The sequence below is a fragment of the Barbatula barbatula genome, assembly GCF_947034865.1.
Source record: "Barbatula barbatula genome assembly, chromosome: 13".
Taxonomy (NCBI): domain Eukaryota; kingdom Metazoa; phylum Chordata; class Actinopteri; order Cypriniformes; family Nemacheilidae; genus Barbatula; species Barbatula barbatula.
Genome location: NC_136776.1, coordinates 18362185 through 18377517, shown reverse-complemented (window position 1 = coordinate 18377517; position 15333 = coordinate 18362185). Strand labels below are relative to the sequence as shown.

General features: G+C 36.6%; 4 protein-coding genes across 6 annotated transcripts; 2 read left to right on the top strand and 2 right to left on the bottom strand.

Moving 5' to 3' along the window:
* Positions 1-1304: 1304 nt before the first annotated feature.
* tmem221 (transmembrane protein 221) lies at positions 1305-5959 on the top strand (the record flags this gene model as incomplete). Its single annotated transcript, XM_079471365.1, has 3 exons — positions 1305-1594; positions 4380-4465; positions 4986-5959. 3 exons carry the CDS (start codon positions 1305-1307, stop codon positions 5468-5470), a joined length of 861 nt encoding a protein of 286 aa, XP_079327491.1. The 3' UTR covers positions 5471-5959.
* On the bottom strand, positions 3922-8494 carry borcs8 (BLOC-1 related complex subunit 8). 2 transcript variants are annotated; one of them, XM_079471370.1, is made up of 6 exons: positions 8178-8494; positions 7643-7755; positions 7205-7269; positions 7010-7114; positions 6301-6386; positions 3922-4873 (listed from the first exon to the last, which is right to left on the bottom strand). In XM_079471370.1, exons 1-5 carry the CDS (start codon positions 8212-8214, stop codon positions 6323-6325), a joined length of 384 nt encoding a protein of 127 aa, XP_079327496.1. In that variant the 5' UTR covers positions 8215-8494; the 3' UTR covers positions 3922-4873; positions 6301-6322. The 2 variants fall into 2 exon arrangements, with proteins under 2 accessions (XP_079327496.1, XP_079327497.1); XM_079471371.1 differs by lacking the exon at positions 6301-6386 and having other exon boundaries at positions 3946-4873; positions 8178-8313.
* On the top strand, positions 8326-10520 carry rfxank (regulatory factor X-associated ankyrin-containing protein). Of its 2 annotated transcripts, XM_079471367.1 has the most exons (8): positions 8326-8643; positions 8739-8856; positions 9086-9151; positions 9224-9324; positions 9402-9527; positions 9621-9687; positions 9754-9834; positions 10252-10520. In XM_079471367.1, exons 2-8 carry the CDS (start codon positions 8757-8759, stop codon positions 10302-10304), a joined length of 594 nt encoding a protein of 197 aa, XP_079327493.1. In that variant the 5' UTR covers positions 8326-8643; positions 8739-8756; the 3' UTR covers positions 10305-10520. The 2 variants fall into 2 exon arrangements, with proteins under 2 accessions (XP_079327493.1, XP_079327492.1); XM_079471366.1 differs by having other exon boundaries at positions 8470-8643; positions 9086-9324.
* Positions 10521-10643: 123 nt separating this feature from the next.
* On the bottom strand, positions 10644-12315 carry nr2c2ap (nuclear receptor 2C2-associated protein; the record flags this gene model as incomplete). Its single annotated transcript, XM_079471369.1, has 5 exons — positions 10644-10766; positions 10968-11035; positions 11847-11952; positions 12048-12138; positions 12278-12315. The coding sequence occupies 5 exons, from the start codon at positions 12313-12315 to the stop codon at positions 10644-10646; spliced, it is 426 nt and encodes a 141-aa protein (XP_079327495.1).
* Between the last annotated feature and the right edge of the window lie 3018 nt (positions 12316-15333).

The following is a 15333-nucleotide window of genomic DNA, read 5'->3' as shown; positions in this document are numbered from 1 at the left end:
ATATCATATCCAGAAATCTAAAATAATAGATTTTAACTCTTTAGTTTGGTACAACCCTTTTTCTTTATACCTGAGAGTTGTTGCTGCACTCATTATGACCAAAATGACAAATTTTTTATGTCACCTTCCAACAGAAAAACCCCAATGTCACATGATCTGATGAACTCAGATCATCTTAAACAGTCAAAATGTAAATAGATTCACTGCAGTGCAGTCAGATGGCCTCCACAGCATCTCAATTCAATAGAGCTCCATTGAGATGAGGTGGAACGGGAGATTTGCATCTGGCAAATCTGCAGCACCCACATTATGTTATTGTGTCAACATGCACAGAATAAAATCTCAGACAAATGTTTCCAGCACTTTTCTGTATATGTGAATAATTAAAGCACCAATAGAGCTCGAGGTGTGCTTAATAAAGTGGCCGGTGAGTGTCTGTTAACTGTTCCTCAAAAGCTTTTCATTGACTCAAAAAAGCATTCTCTGGAGTGCAATGCTTGTCTCTGAGGCAACCAAAGCTTTATCAGTTTCACAGCAACTGCTGCCCCTATTTCAACTACTTTCAAAACTCAAAAAGCTTCTTACATTACATATGTGCCCTAAACAGTGTTTAAGTTAAGAACAATCTTTCTTGTTATTGACTTATTATATGTGTAATTGACGACAGGTGTTACAAATTGTACCAAATTGAATCCGTCATATAATTTAATGATCAGTGACAGATTACTAGCAATAGATTTAAATTATGGGAGTTTTTGACATAGATGTTAAAACACACTATTAAATTGAAGATAATATAAGAAGGCTAAATTGCTAAGTAAAATACAAAGCAATATGTACCTATGCACATGCACCCTCATTTGTCATTTGTCATTTGTATGGGCCCAGATTTTGACTTTTTTTAGCTGTACACCTGTTGGAAACTACAAAAATGCATGGCATGTTGGCAATCTCCGTCCTTGGGGGAAAGTTATACAGAGTCAGATTACAAAAAGGACCAGAAATGATAATTGCATCCCAAATAAATCGCACTGCCCAATGCAAATAAAACTTCCATTGTTGCACGAAAAGTTGTTAATCTGCGGATTTAAAGTAGATCACATGTTCCGACTGAACAACAACACGAGAGGACGCGCATTCCAGTACGCGCTTTTCGTGCATCGTTTTGCATCGCAAACTGCACGCAAAAAGAAAGTCGGCGTCGAGATTAAACCTTAAAAAGAAACGTATCGATGGATCTTTGCGGATTTAACGTTGTGTTTGTGCGGTAAAGTTTGGGCAAAACTTTTCATTCGCGTTTGAAGATGACGCAGTCCTACAGCCAGCGGTCTCTGGTGGTGCTCGCGCTTTTAGGGATTTTATCCGCAATAATGTCGGTATTATCCGTCATTTTGATTTTCCAGCTGCAAGCCCAACAGGCCACCATAAAAGATTCTCCGACTTTTGTGTCGACTGAGATTATCGAAGTTTTATTGCCCGTTTCTACAGTGCTGTCAACGTTGTCTCTAACTCTCAACCTGAGCTCTGTGGTTGTGTGTCTGCTTCATAGTTATTTCACAAATGAAATATGCAGAGGGACACAGGATACACTAAGGCAGCCCCGGATTGGCTAATCGGGAGCACCGGGAGAATTCCCGGTGGGCCGGTCAGTTTTTTTGGCCGCGAGGGCCGGTATTGTCATGGCACGGTTGAAATGTGGCTTTCCCTAGGCTGCCTTCACTCACAGCAGCCCTAATCTTTTTATTTATTATTTTATCGCAGCCCCACTCTTTTTTATTTCATATTTATTCGCAGCCCAACTCAGAGCGCAGCCTGCAGGTTAATGATGACGTGATTATCTTTTGACTCCCTGGCCCCGCCCCCGACAGCGCCACTGCAAGTTGCTCAAAATAAAAAACCGTCAGAAAAAAAAATGGATGACAGAAAGCGCAAAGGCGGCGCTGAAAAGGCCAGAATAAAAAGCAAGAAAGCTCTGGAAACTGACGCGGCCAAATGTTCTAAGCCGACCACATTTTTTCTCAAAACAAATGAAGACGAGGAGACGGCCGGTAAGCTAACGTTAAGGTATTTAGGAATAGGAGCATTGCAAGATGCTAGCGGCCGTGCAAAACAAAATTGTCTCAATAGTTGCAAGGTAGCTCATTGTTAGAGCACCCGTCCCACATTCGGACCGACGTCGGTTCGAAGCCCGCGTTAATTAATGTTTTAGGGTTGTCCATGTTTCCTTGAAGCTACACTTATGCAGAGGAAAAAGAGATGAAACAATCATTAGAAATCATTGTGGAAAAAAAGTCAGATAACAGTCAAATAGTTTTATTATTTAATTAATGTTCTCATATTTGTAAAAAATATTTGAAGTTGTAAAACAGACGTTTCATTAAAATAAATTATAGTGTCATTAGACAGTGCAATACATTTTATTTTAATCTTTTGTAATTTATATTTTTTTCCGTATTTCAATGTTTGGATATTTATGAACACTAATTCTTAAAGAAAATAGATTCTGATACTGTCCGCATGCGCGGAGTTTGCGGGGGGGGGGCAGGGGGAGCATTGCCCCCCCTGGCGACTGAAACGGGTAATTGCATTGTTTCAACAAAAAAAATAATTGCATTCTTTAAAAAATTATATATTATAAATATCTTAAATAAGGATAAGGAACTTGCTGCGGTTGACGATGGGAGCAGCCAGGTTTTCCTCTCTTGCGATCCTTCACATCGAAAGCGACATTACGGCCAAGCTCTCACCTGAGACCATTATCGACGCATATGCTGGACGCAAAAAACGAAAATTACTGTTGCACTAGTCTGGACAATGTCTAGGTCTGTAAATTTGATTTCTCTGCCAAATAACTGCTTTAAACTCAACACACTGCTTTCAATATGCTGTCTTTTGAGGGATGGGGACGGGGGTCCCACTGATATAAAAATTAAAAGTGGGGAGTATTGTGTGACTGTCAGTTGAAAATGTTCCGTCTTGTCACACTTATAAGAGAAAGGCAATTTTGTATCTATGCATACTGTAGCCTCTCACATGGCGTCTTTTTTATTTTTTCCCCTTGTCTCAAAATGTTTTAAATGTTTCATGAAGTACAACAAAATGCGAAATATAACTTGTTTTTTAATCGCTCTCATTGCCACAATGTGTTTTGAAAAAAGGAAAGAAAAACTTTAAAAATCTTTTCGTTTTGGTTGAAGATAATATTTTAACAAAAGTGGTCCGCAATTTTATTGCGTTGATCCTAATTGTGTCCGAAGATGCGACGCAGTCAAGTGGCTTACCTGTTTACTAAAAGAATGATTGTATTGTTGTACTGTTTTTTCTTCTTCTTTGGGTTAAAAATAAATATATGTGTTTATTTAGCATGTTTGTTGTGTCCATATGTGTTAGGGCTGTGTTCCCCAATTGATAGCCCAGGTCCCAGCTGCTACAATGACTTTTTTTTTTGCCCCCCCTGGCTCGAATGTCAAACTCCGCCTATGACTGTCCGGCTATTTACTGTTCTCATAAATCTTCACTGTGAAGCAAAACTTAGGCTACTGTATTTTCACTGAATGACAATGAATTCAAGGCTGTAGAGAACAGTGCGCTATTGCAGACTTAGGTTTTAATTATCATTATTTTAATATAGTCAGTCGTAAACTAAAGTGGGCCGGACTAAGGCATGAAACTCCAGGGCTGAAAATGAGTCCCAATCCGGCCCTGCACTAAGGTATGCTTTTACCTGCGCATGGCACATATATAGATTTAAATATGTTGTATATTGTACAGTTAAGTCACAGTTAAAATGAATGAATGTCATTATACACCTATATCAGGTGGCACTCCGCCTATGTGAAAGTAAGGGCAACTGACTGCATTACATCCTGAGACCATTCGGTTAAAATTATACATCTGAGAAAAGTACAAGCACAAATTATACACAGATAATAGATCAATGTTTTTGATCTGATGCAATGAAATGCATTCATTTTATTTGTGGGTGAAGCGTCCAATTTTGCGCCCATTCTTTAGTGAAATTAACCATGGTTTTACTACAGTAACCTTAGTTTAACTATGGTTTTACTACAATAACCATAGTAACCACAAATTTACCATCGTCTCACTACAATACAATAACCTTTTACTATTAACAACGTGGTTAAATTTGATAAGAAACTTTATAAGTAAATAATAAAAAGTGAAATTGAAGTTAAAATGGGTTGTTGGCTCCCTCCTTTAAACTTTATACTCTAATATGTAATTCAAAGTATAGAACGTCCTGTTTATTCCTTTCTCTTTTTCCATTTCAGGAAACAGGTCTTTTAGACAATTCTGACAATTTGGTTTGCAAATTTACATGCATGAATAGGTAATCACATTTTTGTTTACATCATAAGGGCCGACTGGTTCCTATTGGATAGCAGGGCAGTCCGACACGTGGCCATTGGGCTGTTTTGTCTTGGCGTTTCAGTTTACCTAGCTGGTAAGTATTACATTCTGGCCTACCAAAACACAGGGAAGTCATAACCCATTCATTATGCACAAAAAATATATTAAAATGTACAGAACGCAATCACACGTTGACCTCTTTACATCACACATAGAGCTTGTACAAGATTTATAATGTACAAAGTATTACTTTTGTAAAGCAGCTTATACATATTGCACAAACTTTCTTCCTTAGATCATTTACACGTACTGAAAATGAAAAGTGTTGCAAACATAACATTTTCAGATCCACAGTAATCATCAGAAGTTGTAGTAGGAGATGGTAGATGGGCTCATTCAGACCTTAAGTTCCCTCTTTAAGCTTAGAGATGCACAGGTTTATATCCCAGAGCTCTGCTTTTCTCCTCCATCCTTAATCATGCCGGAATCCAAAACTCTTTTCCTGTTCAAACACAAAATATCATTGCTTACAATTCATAAACATAGCTTAAAAGTCATACTATAATGTATGTATAACATCGAATGACTTTCACATTTGTATTTCCCCATTGCAGCTATGTCCATTTACATGTTGTTGGTGTTTGAGATCGAGACTGGAATAGCCGGCGCATGCGTGCTCTCCGCTGGCGTTCTCTTCCTGCTACTCATCGTCATACATGCCCTTATACAGGCTGCCTGTAGCACCAAACGTTTCCGCAAAGAACACCCTCATATCCCGTACCAAATGGACCCCATTAGCCCATTTAGAATTCAAACGTCAAGATTTACAGACCAGCCAAGAAGGCAGCACAGCTTAGCCGGTCTGCATGCGCATTTCTCAAATCCTGCTACTGTTGAAACCAAGCAGAAACAGCAGTACTCTCCATCCAATGGGCCTCATGGTCACTCCAGAGATCAAGAAAGTTACGGTGCTGGCGGCCAGACACACCGGACCCTTACGAATGAATCTATCCAAGGCAAACCATGGACCGGGGTGAACAGCGAGATGAGATCCGTATTGGCTCGCAAAGCTACAGTCAAGGACTCTACTTTAGTATAAATTGGTATTTATTTAATATTCTATATATATCACAATAATGATTATACAATGAATTGATGACTGAGCATCTGTATACTGTTGTCCTAGATTCTGAGGGCCGAGATATTTATGTGACATGAAAAGATATGTGAAATTATTTTTTGTACATGTAATATAACATTAGAGGTGTAAACAATTCACACTACATGTTAAAAAGTTAATTGTTGTGAAATTATCAGTGTAGCTTTGTTTTTAGTAGCTTCAAGTCTTTTTCACTACATTACGTGTAGTCATCAAGTTAATATTACATTTAAATAAAAGTACACAAACTGAAATGAAAAGTCACACTTAAATTCCACATAATAACACAATAGGGTTGCAAGTCATTTTAGAAAAATGTGCTAATAAAATAAATTGGTAAAATCTGCCAAATAATGGGATACACTATCATGCATAAAATTTGTAAAATACATTTGAACTACATTAAAAAACAAAACTTATATTACCAACATACATGTTTCACATGTCGTTTCCTTAACATTGTATGTCCAAATTTGCAAGTTGACAAGCACTGAATACTTTTTTTAGATGAGATATTTGCAAAACCCAATGACAACCATATAGGATGCGGCAATATGCATTTTTGCGATATTCCAATATCTCTTATATTTTTATGACATGGGTTAAGTAAACGTGTCAAAAGAAAGTTATTATTTGTATCACAATTCAACAAAAATAGTACTCCGCGTACTCCTGCCTTATAACAGCTAAACTTAGGGTTCTGCATAAAAACCACAAGAAAACAGCTCACTTCTCAAAGTAGAAACTCGGTTGGCTGAAGACAAACTAACCTTGAAGAAAAACTTCCATGAGTCAAGGTGGTGTGACTGTGGCGTGTGTGGGTGTATCATTTGGATTATTTGCAGGGTTCACAGCACTGAAGCAACGTGCATGTTCAAAAGCAGAAAAAATAGCAAATTAAAACTGTGAGGCAAACAATTAAATACAAATTAAACAGCTCAAAAAAACAATCACACTGACTCGTAGCACTGAAATGATAAAAAAACAAAATATAAAGTGACAGGTGTTGCAAAACTTTGATGTGAATATGTAACAAGCAAAAATATAAATGTACATACTCTTTAAAGCAATGTATGTTGCGTGGCCCTATCATTTCCTCACCTTCATGTCATTCCAAACCTGTATGACTTTCACGATAATATTTTGAAGAACGTTGATAACCAAACAACATTGGCCTCCATTGACTTCCATTGTATGAACACAAAACCACAGAAGCATTTCTCAAAATATCTTCTTTTGTGTTCCACAGCAAAAAAAAGAGTCATATACAGGTATTAAATGAAATGAGGGTGAATAAATGACAGAATCTTTATTTTTCGGGTAAACTCTCTCTTTAATGCAGACAAGTTAGATATAAAACAGTAAATTGAAATATCTATTATGACAATCTAGAAGACAGATGATATATCTAGAAGCACAATATCTAGAAGGTTACTAAAATAAAAATGTTATTGTGAGCAACATTTTTGAGTCTACTACCTGCGTCCTTGCGAGTTGATCTGTTCCTTTAATGAAATGGCTTGTCGGAGAAGCCCATCTATGTTCTTGAAATACAGGCTACTATTTGTCATGCTTTTCACAGCGCTGAAAACACAACGAGAGAAATTTGTTACACCAATAAGAAAATGTTGAGTAAGTCATTAGCAGCAGTTTGTCTAGATAAGCAAATTATACCTGCATGCATATTCAACAGTGTATATTGCTCCTTGACTTTGCTCTTCCCAGCTCTGCATATCTGTCTACAAGAAAAAAATATATATATATGTTAACATGACACAATAGTCAAATTGTAAGCATTTTTTTTCTAAAATCTAAATGACTTGCGTTTTAGAAAGTCTTTGTAATGTTTTATTGGAGTTCAATTAAAGTAGTTTTGATGGAAATGATAATGCTCTTTGTAGGTCTCTACTGATAACATGTCGGATTCTATTGGCGGGATGGGAGATGTGAAGCAAAACACCATTAAATCCACTCTACGTAAAGAATCTTTATAATGGTTTCAATGTTAAACTGGCTGATGGTTCATATGGCATTCATAATAAAAACATACTTTTTTAGTAAAGACTAAACAAAATTTTAACAGATTATCAGGTTTCATATCATATACCGCACCTTGTGCTGCACCAGTTCTGGTAAAGACCTCCTCACATGTTCTTGTAGTCTGTACAGGGCTATAGACGGTTCATTGGCCAACACGTACATACTCTCCGTGAATTTATCAGTCACTGCGACACAGAGAAATAAAACACAGTCAATATCTCTCCATTAGCTTTATTACATCGTCAACTGCAATCACAAATACAATACATACGTCCACACAGCACTTAAATTCATTTATTACGTCCACACTGCACTTAAATTCATTTAATACGTCCACACTGCACTTTAATTCATTTATTTCTTTAAGTAATGACGCTTTATATTTATGCATATACTGCATTAATGTATTTTCACTTAAATAACTTCATCTATACTATGTTTTCGTGATTTGTATCGGTGAACATTATTAAAAGGGGTTTATATTGTTTGGGACGAAAAAGTAAGTTCTGCAAACTGATGCATTACAGATAACCGAGCATGCTAAAATGATTATGTTCTTGTCAACGTCAACAACAAACATCAAACTTTTGTAATCTAGACATAGTACCTCTTTTTACTTTCAACTGCATTTCTTGATCGTCCATTTTTATCGTTTTAAAATCCACAAATAAATGTAGGATATGTTTACTTCTGTTATCAAAGCGCCGCTGTGTTTTCCTATGGGTGGGTGTGCAGCGAAAAGGCCTTCCGGGGAAGCTCTGGACAAATAAATAGTTCCTAGGCACACTTCCAAACCTACTTGAAAGAAGAAAGATGGGAATAATTTTGCAACCAAAATCGATGATATTTTATCGTAAAGTATTGTTTTAATTTCACACTATGATATGATCGGTCAGTTCATCATTGTGTGTGTGTGTTATGAGTAACGCACGTGAACGTATTCTACTTCAGTTTCACTTTTGCGAACGAATGAGGAAACAAAAGCAGCATATATTGGACAAGCTCGAATAATAATAATACTACTTTCTATAGCGTTTATCATATTTAGGACAATAAAGTGTCAGTAGGTTAAGGTAAGAGCTGTCAACATACTTTTATTTTAGGATAGTGCCATTAGTTGGTGATCTTGCAGTGTTGTTTTTTTCTCTGTTGTGTGCTTTTTAAACAGGTGTAATGTTCAGAGATTATGGAGAACAGATATGAGGAGATTGCTTTAAATCACTCGACCACTTTGACGAACAAACAGCGTGGGAACGAGGCCACGGTCCGACCGGCCACTTTAGATGGTGAGTCGGCACGCGCACGTAAAATTACAACATTAACTTCAAAATACCACCGTTACATAAAAGTATTATAACTTGATAAATCACCACTGTCATAAAAACACGTTGAACGTTTTTTTAATGTTAAAAAATATTTGCTGTTTTAAGTGTAAGTGTACAGTGTTTTTCTAATCCTTTTACATATTATTTTAATATAACATAAATTAAAATGCGTTTTAATTTTCTCTTTTAGTCCTCTCCATACATCAGCTGTCAGCCCAGGGAGAAATTTCCCAAGTAGAGACTCATCTAGCCAAGGGTACAATACACCATCATGCACGATTTAGGGAACATGCAGAATATGCAATGCACAATATGCCTTCTTTTACAGAAAGTTCTCTGTTGAACAATCAAGACGAGCGTGGTTTCACGCCGTTGATGTGGGCTTCTGCTTTTGGAGAGATAGCTATGGTGGAGTTTCTGCTTCAGAAGGTGAGAAAGACATCTGCCGTCAAGCCGTAGGAGAACACAGGTTGAAATGGAGTTAAAAAATTATTGTTTTCAATCAGGGAGCCGATCCAAAAACGCTGGCCCGGGAACGGGAAAGCGCCCTGTCTTTGGCCAGTGCTGGGGGATTTGCGGATATTGTTAATATTCTGCTGAAACATGATGTTGATATTGATTCCTATGATTGGGTATGAACATAACTTTATTTCCAAATATATCAATTGAAACAAGACACAGCTGTTGAACAACTAAATATGTGTTACTGTCACATTCTAACATAGAATGGTGGGACTCCTCTTCTGTACGCGGTTCGTGGAAATCACTTGAAATGTGTTGAAGCTCTCTTGAGTAAGTCTTCTAACATTTATTTTCCAAGTATATTTGTGATGAAACTTAAGGTCATTTTGTTTTCAGGATGTGGTGCAGATATCACATTTGAAGCAGATTCTGGATACAGCCCTGTAGCCCTCGCTGTTGCTCTGGGCCACAAAAAAGGCAAGTACTACTAATAGTCCAAACAAAGTATAAAAGTAATATAGTTTGCCCAAAAATGTACTCACCCTCTCGTCATTTCAAACCGTTATAACTTTCTTTCTTCCGCAGAACACAAAAGAAGATATTTTGATGAAAGTTGGTAACCGAACAGCATTGGACCCCATTCAATTATATTATATGGAAACAAAATCAATGCGAATGGGGTCCAGTTACAACATTTGTCAAAATATCTGCTTTTGTGTTCTGCAGATTATTTCGTACAGGTTTGAAATGACAAAGGGGTAAATGATGACAGAATCTTTAATTTTTGGCAAAAGGGATCTTTAATTTTACTTTATTGGTGTAAAATTTGGTGGTTTATATTTTCAGAATAGACTTCATCATGTTAAGCTGTTGAATCTACCAATTATTTTGCAGTGCAAAAACTCCTAGATGATCACATTCTAAAACTGTTTCGGGAACCAGTTTAACCATCGAAGAACACATGAAGCATAGGACTACTTACAAAAACACCTTTTCAATAATCCTTCATACTGTTTAGCTTTACAATGAAATGGTAGAGCAATATGTTTTTATATTTTTTAATAAAACACATAAATGAATCTTTATTGACTTGAAATGGCATGTGAATATGATGGATTTATATCATATCAGAATCTCTGTATTACAAATACAAAGAAAATCACTTGCAATATGACTGTATGGGTGGAAAGGGTTTCAGCACCAAACGTGAACTTAGTCTCTCAATCACCAAGGGAAAAAAAGACTGGTTGGCATTCCCCCCTCTTCATACTTCTTTTCTGAGAATGTCACAAAATCTTTTCCCCCAGGATATCCAAAGTGTAAACAATTATTCTTCCGAAAAAGTCAGCGCTGTTTTCAAATACTATTTTGAGTCTCTGCACCAAAGGGGCATCTGGAATGGGAAAGCTGTGGGTGAAGAATCAAGGATTTGATAAGCTTGGGATAAATGAAAGAAATGTACAGTTTGGCCATCAGCCAGGCATAAAAAGCTAAAATTCTAGTACTGTTCCAAAAATGCAAGTTGAGTTCAGCTGGCAGACAAAATGAAGAAATGTGATAATGCAACTAAATAAATGCATTTAAATATTCTATTTGGCATGGAAGGATATCTGTAGACAGTTGTTGTCCTCCGGATAGAAGTCTAAAATATGTTTGAGATCTTCTTCTTTGGCATTACCTGTAAAAAAATTACTTCAATTCTGATTTACATGATCAGGTTTAACAGAGCCTATTACTGACAGACACATTTTTAAAGGGGCAATTCACCCAAAATATTTTATATACTTGCGTTTACGTCATTTCAAATGTTCTTATGCAGAACACAAAATAAGATGTTTAGAAAAACGTTGGTAACCAAACAAGACTGGATCCCATTGACTTTCATTGTATGAACACAAAACCACAGAGACATTTTTCAAAATAACTTTGTTTGTGATAAACAAAAGAAAGAGTCACGTACATATTAAATATAATAATTATTATAATTCAAATACAAGAGGAATAATAATACAAAATGAACACAATTATTTCTAAACACTAATAAATGCTACATTTACAAAACTAGGGGGTTATATTTGAATTTTATTGCAAACCTTTGGTGAGCCTATACTGCTTTATGGGAGTGGGCGGTACTACCATATTAAATCGTGATTTTACGTTTCTATGGTAACAAAGGCTTCTCTGATTGGTTAATAACCGTGTATTTCATAGGCTTGTTCGACTTGCGGCGCGCAACTACCGACAGAGGCATGACATCAAAGTACCGCGAGAGCGATTCGAAAAATGATCCACAGAAGTTTGCTTTAAATCGTTCTCGCGGTACTTTGATGTCATTCGCCTGTCGGTTCTTGAGGTGCTAAACAAACAAGCACAGTTCAAGTCACACTCGCATGTCTTCAGCAGAAACACAAACCAAGGAGCTCATGGTAGGTTTGTCTTAAAGTTTTATCGCTTGGACATGTGTGTAAGAGTTTAACGTCGACGAAAACCTCCTATCTTGCAAGTTTTCCCTGAAAATCCTCCTTGAAATTGTAGTCGCAGCTCTGTCGCTTTCACTGGCTGTGGAAACTCCAAAATAACCCACTGACATCCTCCCTAGTAGACCAAATAATGATAGTTAGTGTAACCATAGCTAACCATCATATTTGTTGTAAAATGCCATTTTTTACTAATAGAACCCATGGTTTTACCTGGTCTGAATTCCAACATGTCTCCTCATTGGCATCAAACATAAACTTTTTGCCGAATTGCTTGACATCTCTGTTCAGCACTGAACTCACTCTGTATAATATAAACTCATTTTACGCCATTGCATTGTTATAGTAGATAGCTATTGGTGCTTTTTACTACGCACATAAATGATTTATTTTGCACACGCATCGCTGATATTTTATTAAGATTAACCCCCCTTTTCTCTTACCTGCTTTGCGTGTTGTTACAAATCAATGAAGTGGCCATTTTTTCGACCTTTCAACTGTGTGCAAAATGACGACATGGCTGATGTCACCCACTGTGTTAATATGAGTAATTCTCTTTCCCTACCGGTAGATGTCGTCATTGCTCCATAATGGTCAGTTCCTCTTTGGATTTGGTTGAATTTTGTGGATTCATATACTGAATTTATACATAAATGAGAAGAATGATAGTATATCATTGTTAATATGTCGTTTGTCATATTAAGACAATGTCATCCTTGATGAAAAACACAATGCAAGTTATTATGGTTTCCATTAGATACAATGAAATGAACTAGCTGTAGCATTGAAAACCTTTAGAAAATTCTTTGGTTTGGATTTTATTCCAGCAGAATTTCTTTGTTTTGTGTTGGTTCCCAACTACCATATAACATCCCATTAACAGAATGCAACACATTACCTGTAGAAACCAGCAGAAGCCATTATAGTTAACATTAAAACCTGGACAGTTCCCATTAAAATCTATAAATTGTTTTGTTCAGCAGGGATGTCAATCATTTTGAGTATTGTTGGACCTGTGAAGACCTTGGCAATAACAAATGTCAACCCTCAAACAGTTTCGGCACTTTGCTGGACCACAGAACAGTAGGGAGTCACTGTTCTAACCCATCATAAATTGGCACTGTATAAAACGAATGCAAATAATTTCATGTTTTTGTTCTTTTGTAGGCGACGTTTGTAGCTTCGCTCATTACTACAGTTCCAGGAATACAGTTTGATCTTGTCGCACATCAGTTACAGCTTTAATCTAAAACTTTGTGTTTGTCTATTTTTAGATGTTTCTTTTTCCTGTAAAGAGACGCGGGATCAGAGAACGAGAGGACTTTGCTGACAAGACTGTAAATGAGCTTCCCTTCTCCGGTCCGTTTGATTGGTCCTGAGGTTGATGATTTATGAGCACTCGAGCAGATTGCCCCGATAAAAGAACCGCAAGATAAAAAATCTCAAAATCATGAACACCTTTTAACAAAACCACACTAATTTCTAGCCAAACTTTACTGTATTTAACAGAAAAAAATCACTTTATATCTGTTTTTAAAGGGACAGTTCAACCAAAAAGAAGATTATGTCATCATTTACTCACCCTCAAGTTGTTTCAAATCTTTTGAAGCATATGGGAAACCAAACATGTCTGGGGCACTACTGACTACCATAGTGGTTTTGTTTCCTACTATAGTAGTCAATGGTGACTCAGAACTGTTACAAACATTCTTCCAAATATCTTCTTCTGTGTACAGTGTATCAACAAAATGTATACAGGTTTAAATCATCTTGAGGCTGATGTAAATTATGACAATTATATCCCTTCAATACAACTTAACAACGCTTACTAACTAGACTACAGCTAATTTCTTATATGGAATGATCACACCATTAAAGATTCAAGGAATTTATTGAAGCGATTGTATTGAAATTCTGTGCAAGTTGGCGAGCATCAAAAAGCCAAAATATTTTCTCTTGCTGTTGATTTCCAATCGTTGTTGAAAATCATTGCTCAAGGGAAAATATATGGATGAGATTCAGTTTTGCATGTCGTGCGTTGATACAGTATTCACAACCAATCAATTATTCTCAACGTCTTTCGACGTGCCACAAAGCACTAGGAGCTTTAATAAGCTGAAAATGACTTGAAAATAGAACATCTGCACCAAATACACTATCTGAATTAAACCTGACTGCGTCTTTAACGAAGTGCAGTTTCTTCAGACAAATGATTTACATTATTGTCGTTTTTTTTCTGCACGTCTGGAAAACCTGGCAGTCATTATTCAAGGTGAATGTACGTGCTACTCCCTGCACTAAATTAGACGAAAGATTGATAGACAAGGAAAAAAACACTGATGAGGGAACGAAATATTCACAATAGACTCTAATTGCCTATTGTTGGTTAAATGGGAAGTTTTTAGTCACTCTATTGGATGTCTTACTCTGGTAATGGTGATGTTATAGGAAAATTAGCATCGGAATGTGGTAGTCGATTTTGATGTTCTCTTGTTTGAGGTTAATATACTGTATAAGTCGCCTTTGATAGAGGTGTCTGGGTATTGAATACATGTAACATTAGTCTGTAAGTAGTTCTTCATCCATTCAATATTCATCCATTTGCCCAAGGAAACTTTTATCTATAGCAGTGTTTGGAATGATATCGAGTCAGAGGGCATATTTTTGCAGGCCAACCAGGAAGTTAGCCCAGCGCTGGTTCCCTCGACCGAAAGTCTATGCATTTTTCCATAGGCTTTTTGAAGATTGCAAAAACAAGATCTGTGGATCTTAACAAGGTTTATGGTGTATGCATGATTTGGCTATCAAGATTATCTTTTCAAATGAACACAACATTTGTTACTTTTAAAGCCTAAATACAATCACGAGAAGTAAAAAACACAATGCTATAAACAGACTACACTTAAAGGCCTGGTAAAGTGAAATCAGATAATTTTTAAACACATCTTAAATGTTAGAAATATATTGCAGAAACACGTTACAAAGACCCAGAAGTATATTGTACTGAATTGTGGAGTCAAACCGTTTAACTATTTTTCACCAATTCTCTGTTAAGGATTTACTGGGCGGGCCTAAAATGGTTACTCGATGACGAAATGAGCGTCAGAGCATGCATGGCCCTGCCCCTAGCGGTATTTGACAATTGAGGAACGGTGTCATGACAAAAATTGCATGCATAACCACTAATAACAACAGATATTATTTTATGCAATTTACCAAAAATCCATAAAAAAAAACATAGACTTTGGGGCGATGGAACCGAAAATGCTAAAATGCTTACTCGTTACTGGGGTTTGCATACAAAAAGGCGTCATCTCTAAGGTACTCTATCGTGGGCGAGTAAACTAAGATTTTATTTTTAGGTTAACTTCATTAAAAACAGCTTGTTATATAGAAATGACTGCCCCAATACCTTTGTCCATATAGTGTATTTGAGTCACAGTATGAATTTTGTTTTCAAAACTGATTGTAATGCTAATCAGATGAGTCACATGTTGTG

Coding starts and splice junctions, on each gene's coding strand:
- borcs8 (XM_079471370.1), bottom strand. CDS start 8,214: ATGGACGATCAAGAAATGCAGTTGAAAGTAAAAAGAG. Junction 7,756..8,177: donor GCAGTTGAAAGTAAAAAGAG/GTACTATGTCTA, acceptor TCTGTGTCGCAG/TGACTGATAAATTCACGGAG. Junction 6,387..7,009: donor ATCAACTCGCAAGGACGCAG/GTAGTAGACTCA, acceptor ACGTTGCTTCAG/TGCTGTGAACCCTGCAAATA.
- rfxank (XM_079471366.1), top strand. CDS start 8,757: ATGGAGAACAGATATGAGGAGATTGCTTTAAATCACTCGACCACTTTG. Junction 9,325..9,401: donor TGGAGTTTCTGCTTCAGAAG/GTGAGAAAGACA, acceptor GTTTTCAATCAG/GGAGCCGATCCAAAAACGCT. Junction 9,835..10,251: donor TGCTCTGGGCCACAAAAAAG/GCAAGTACTACT, acceptor ATTATTTTGCAG/TGCAAAAACTCCTAGATGAT.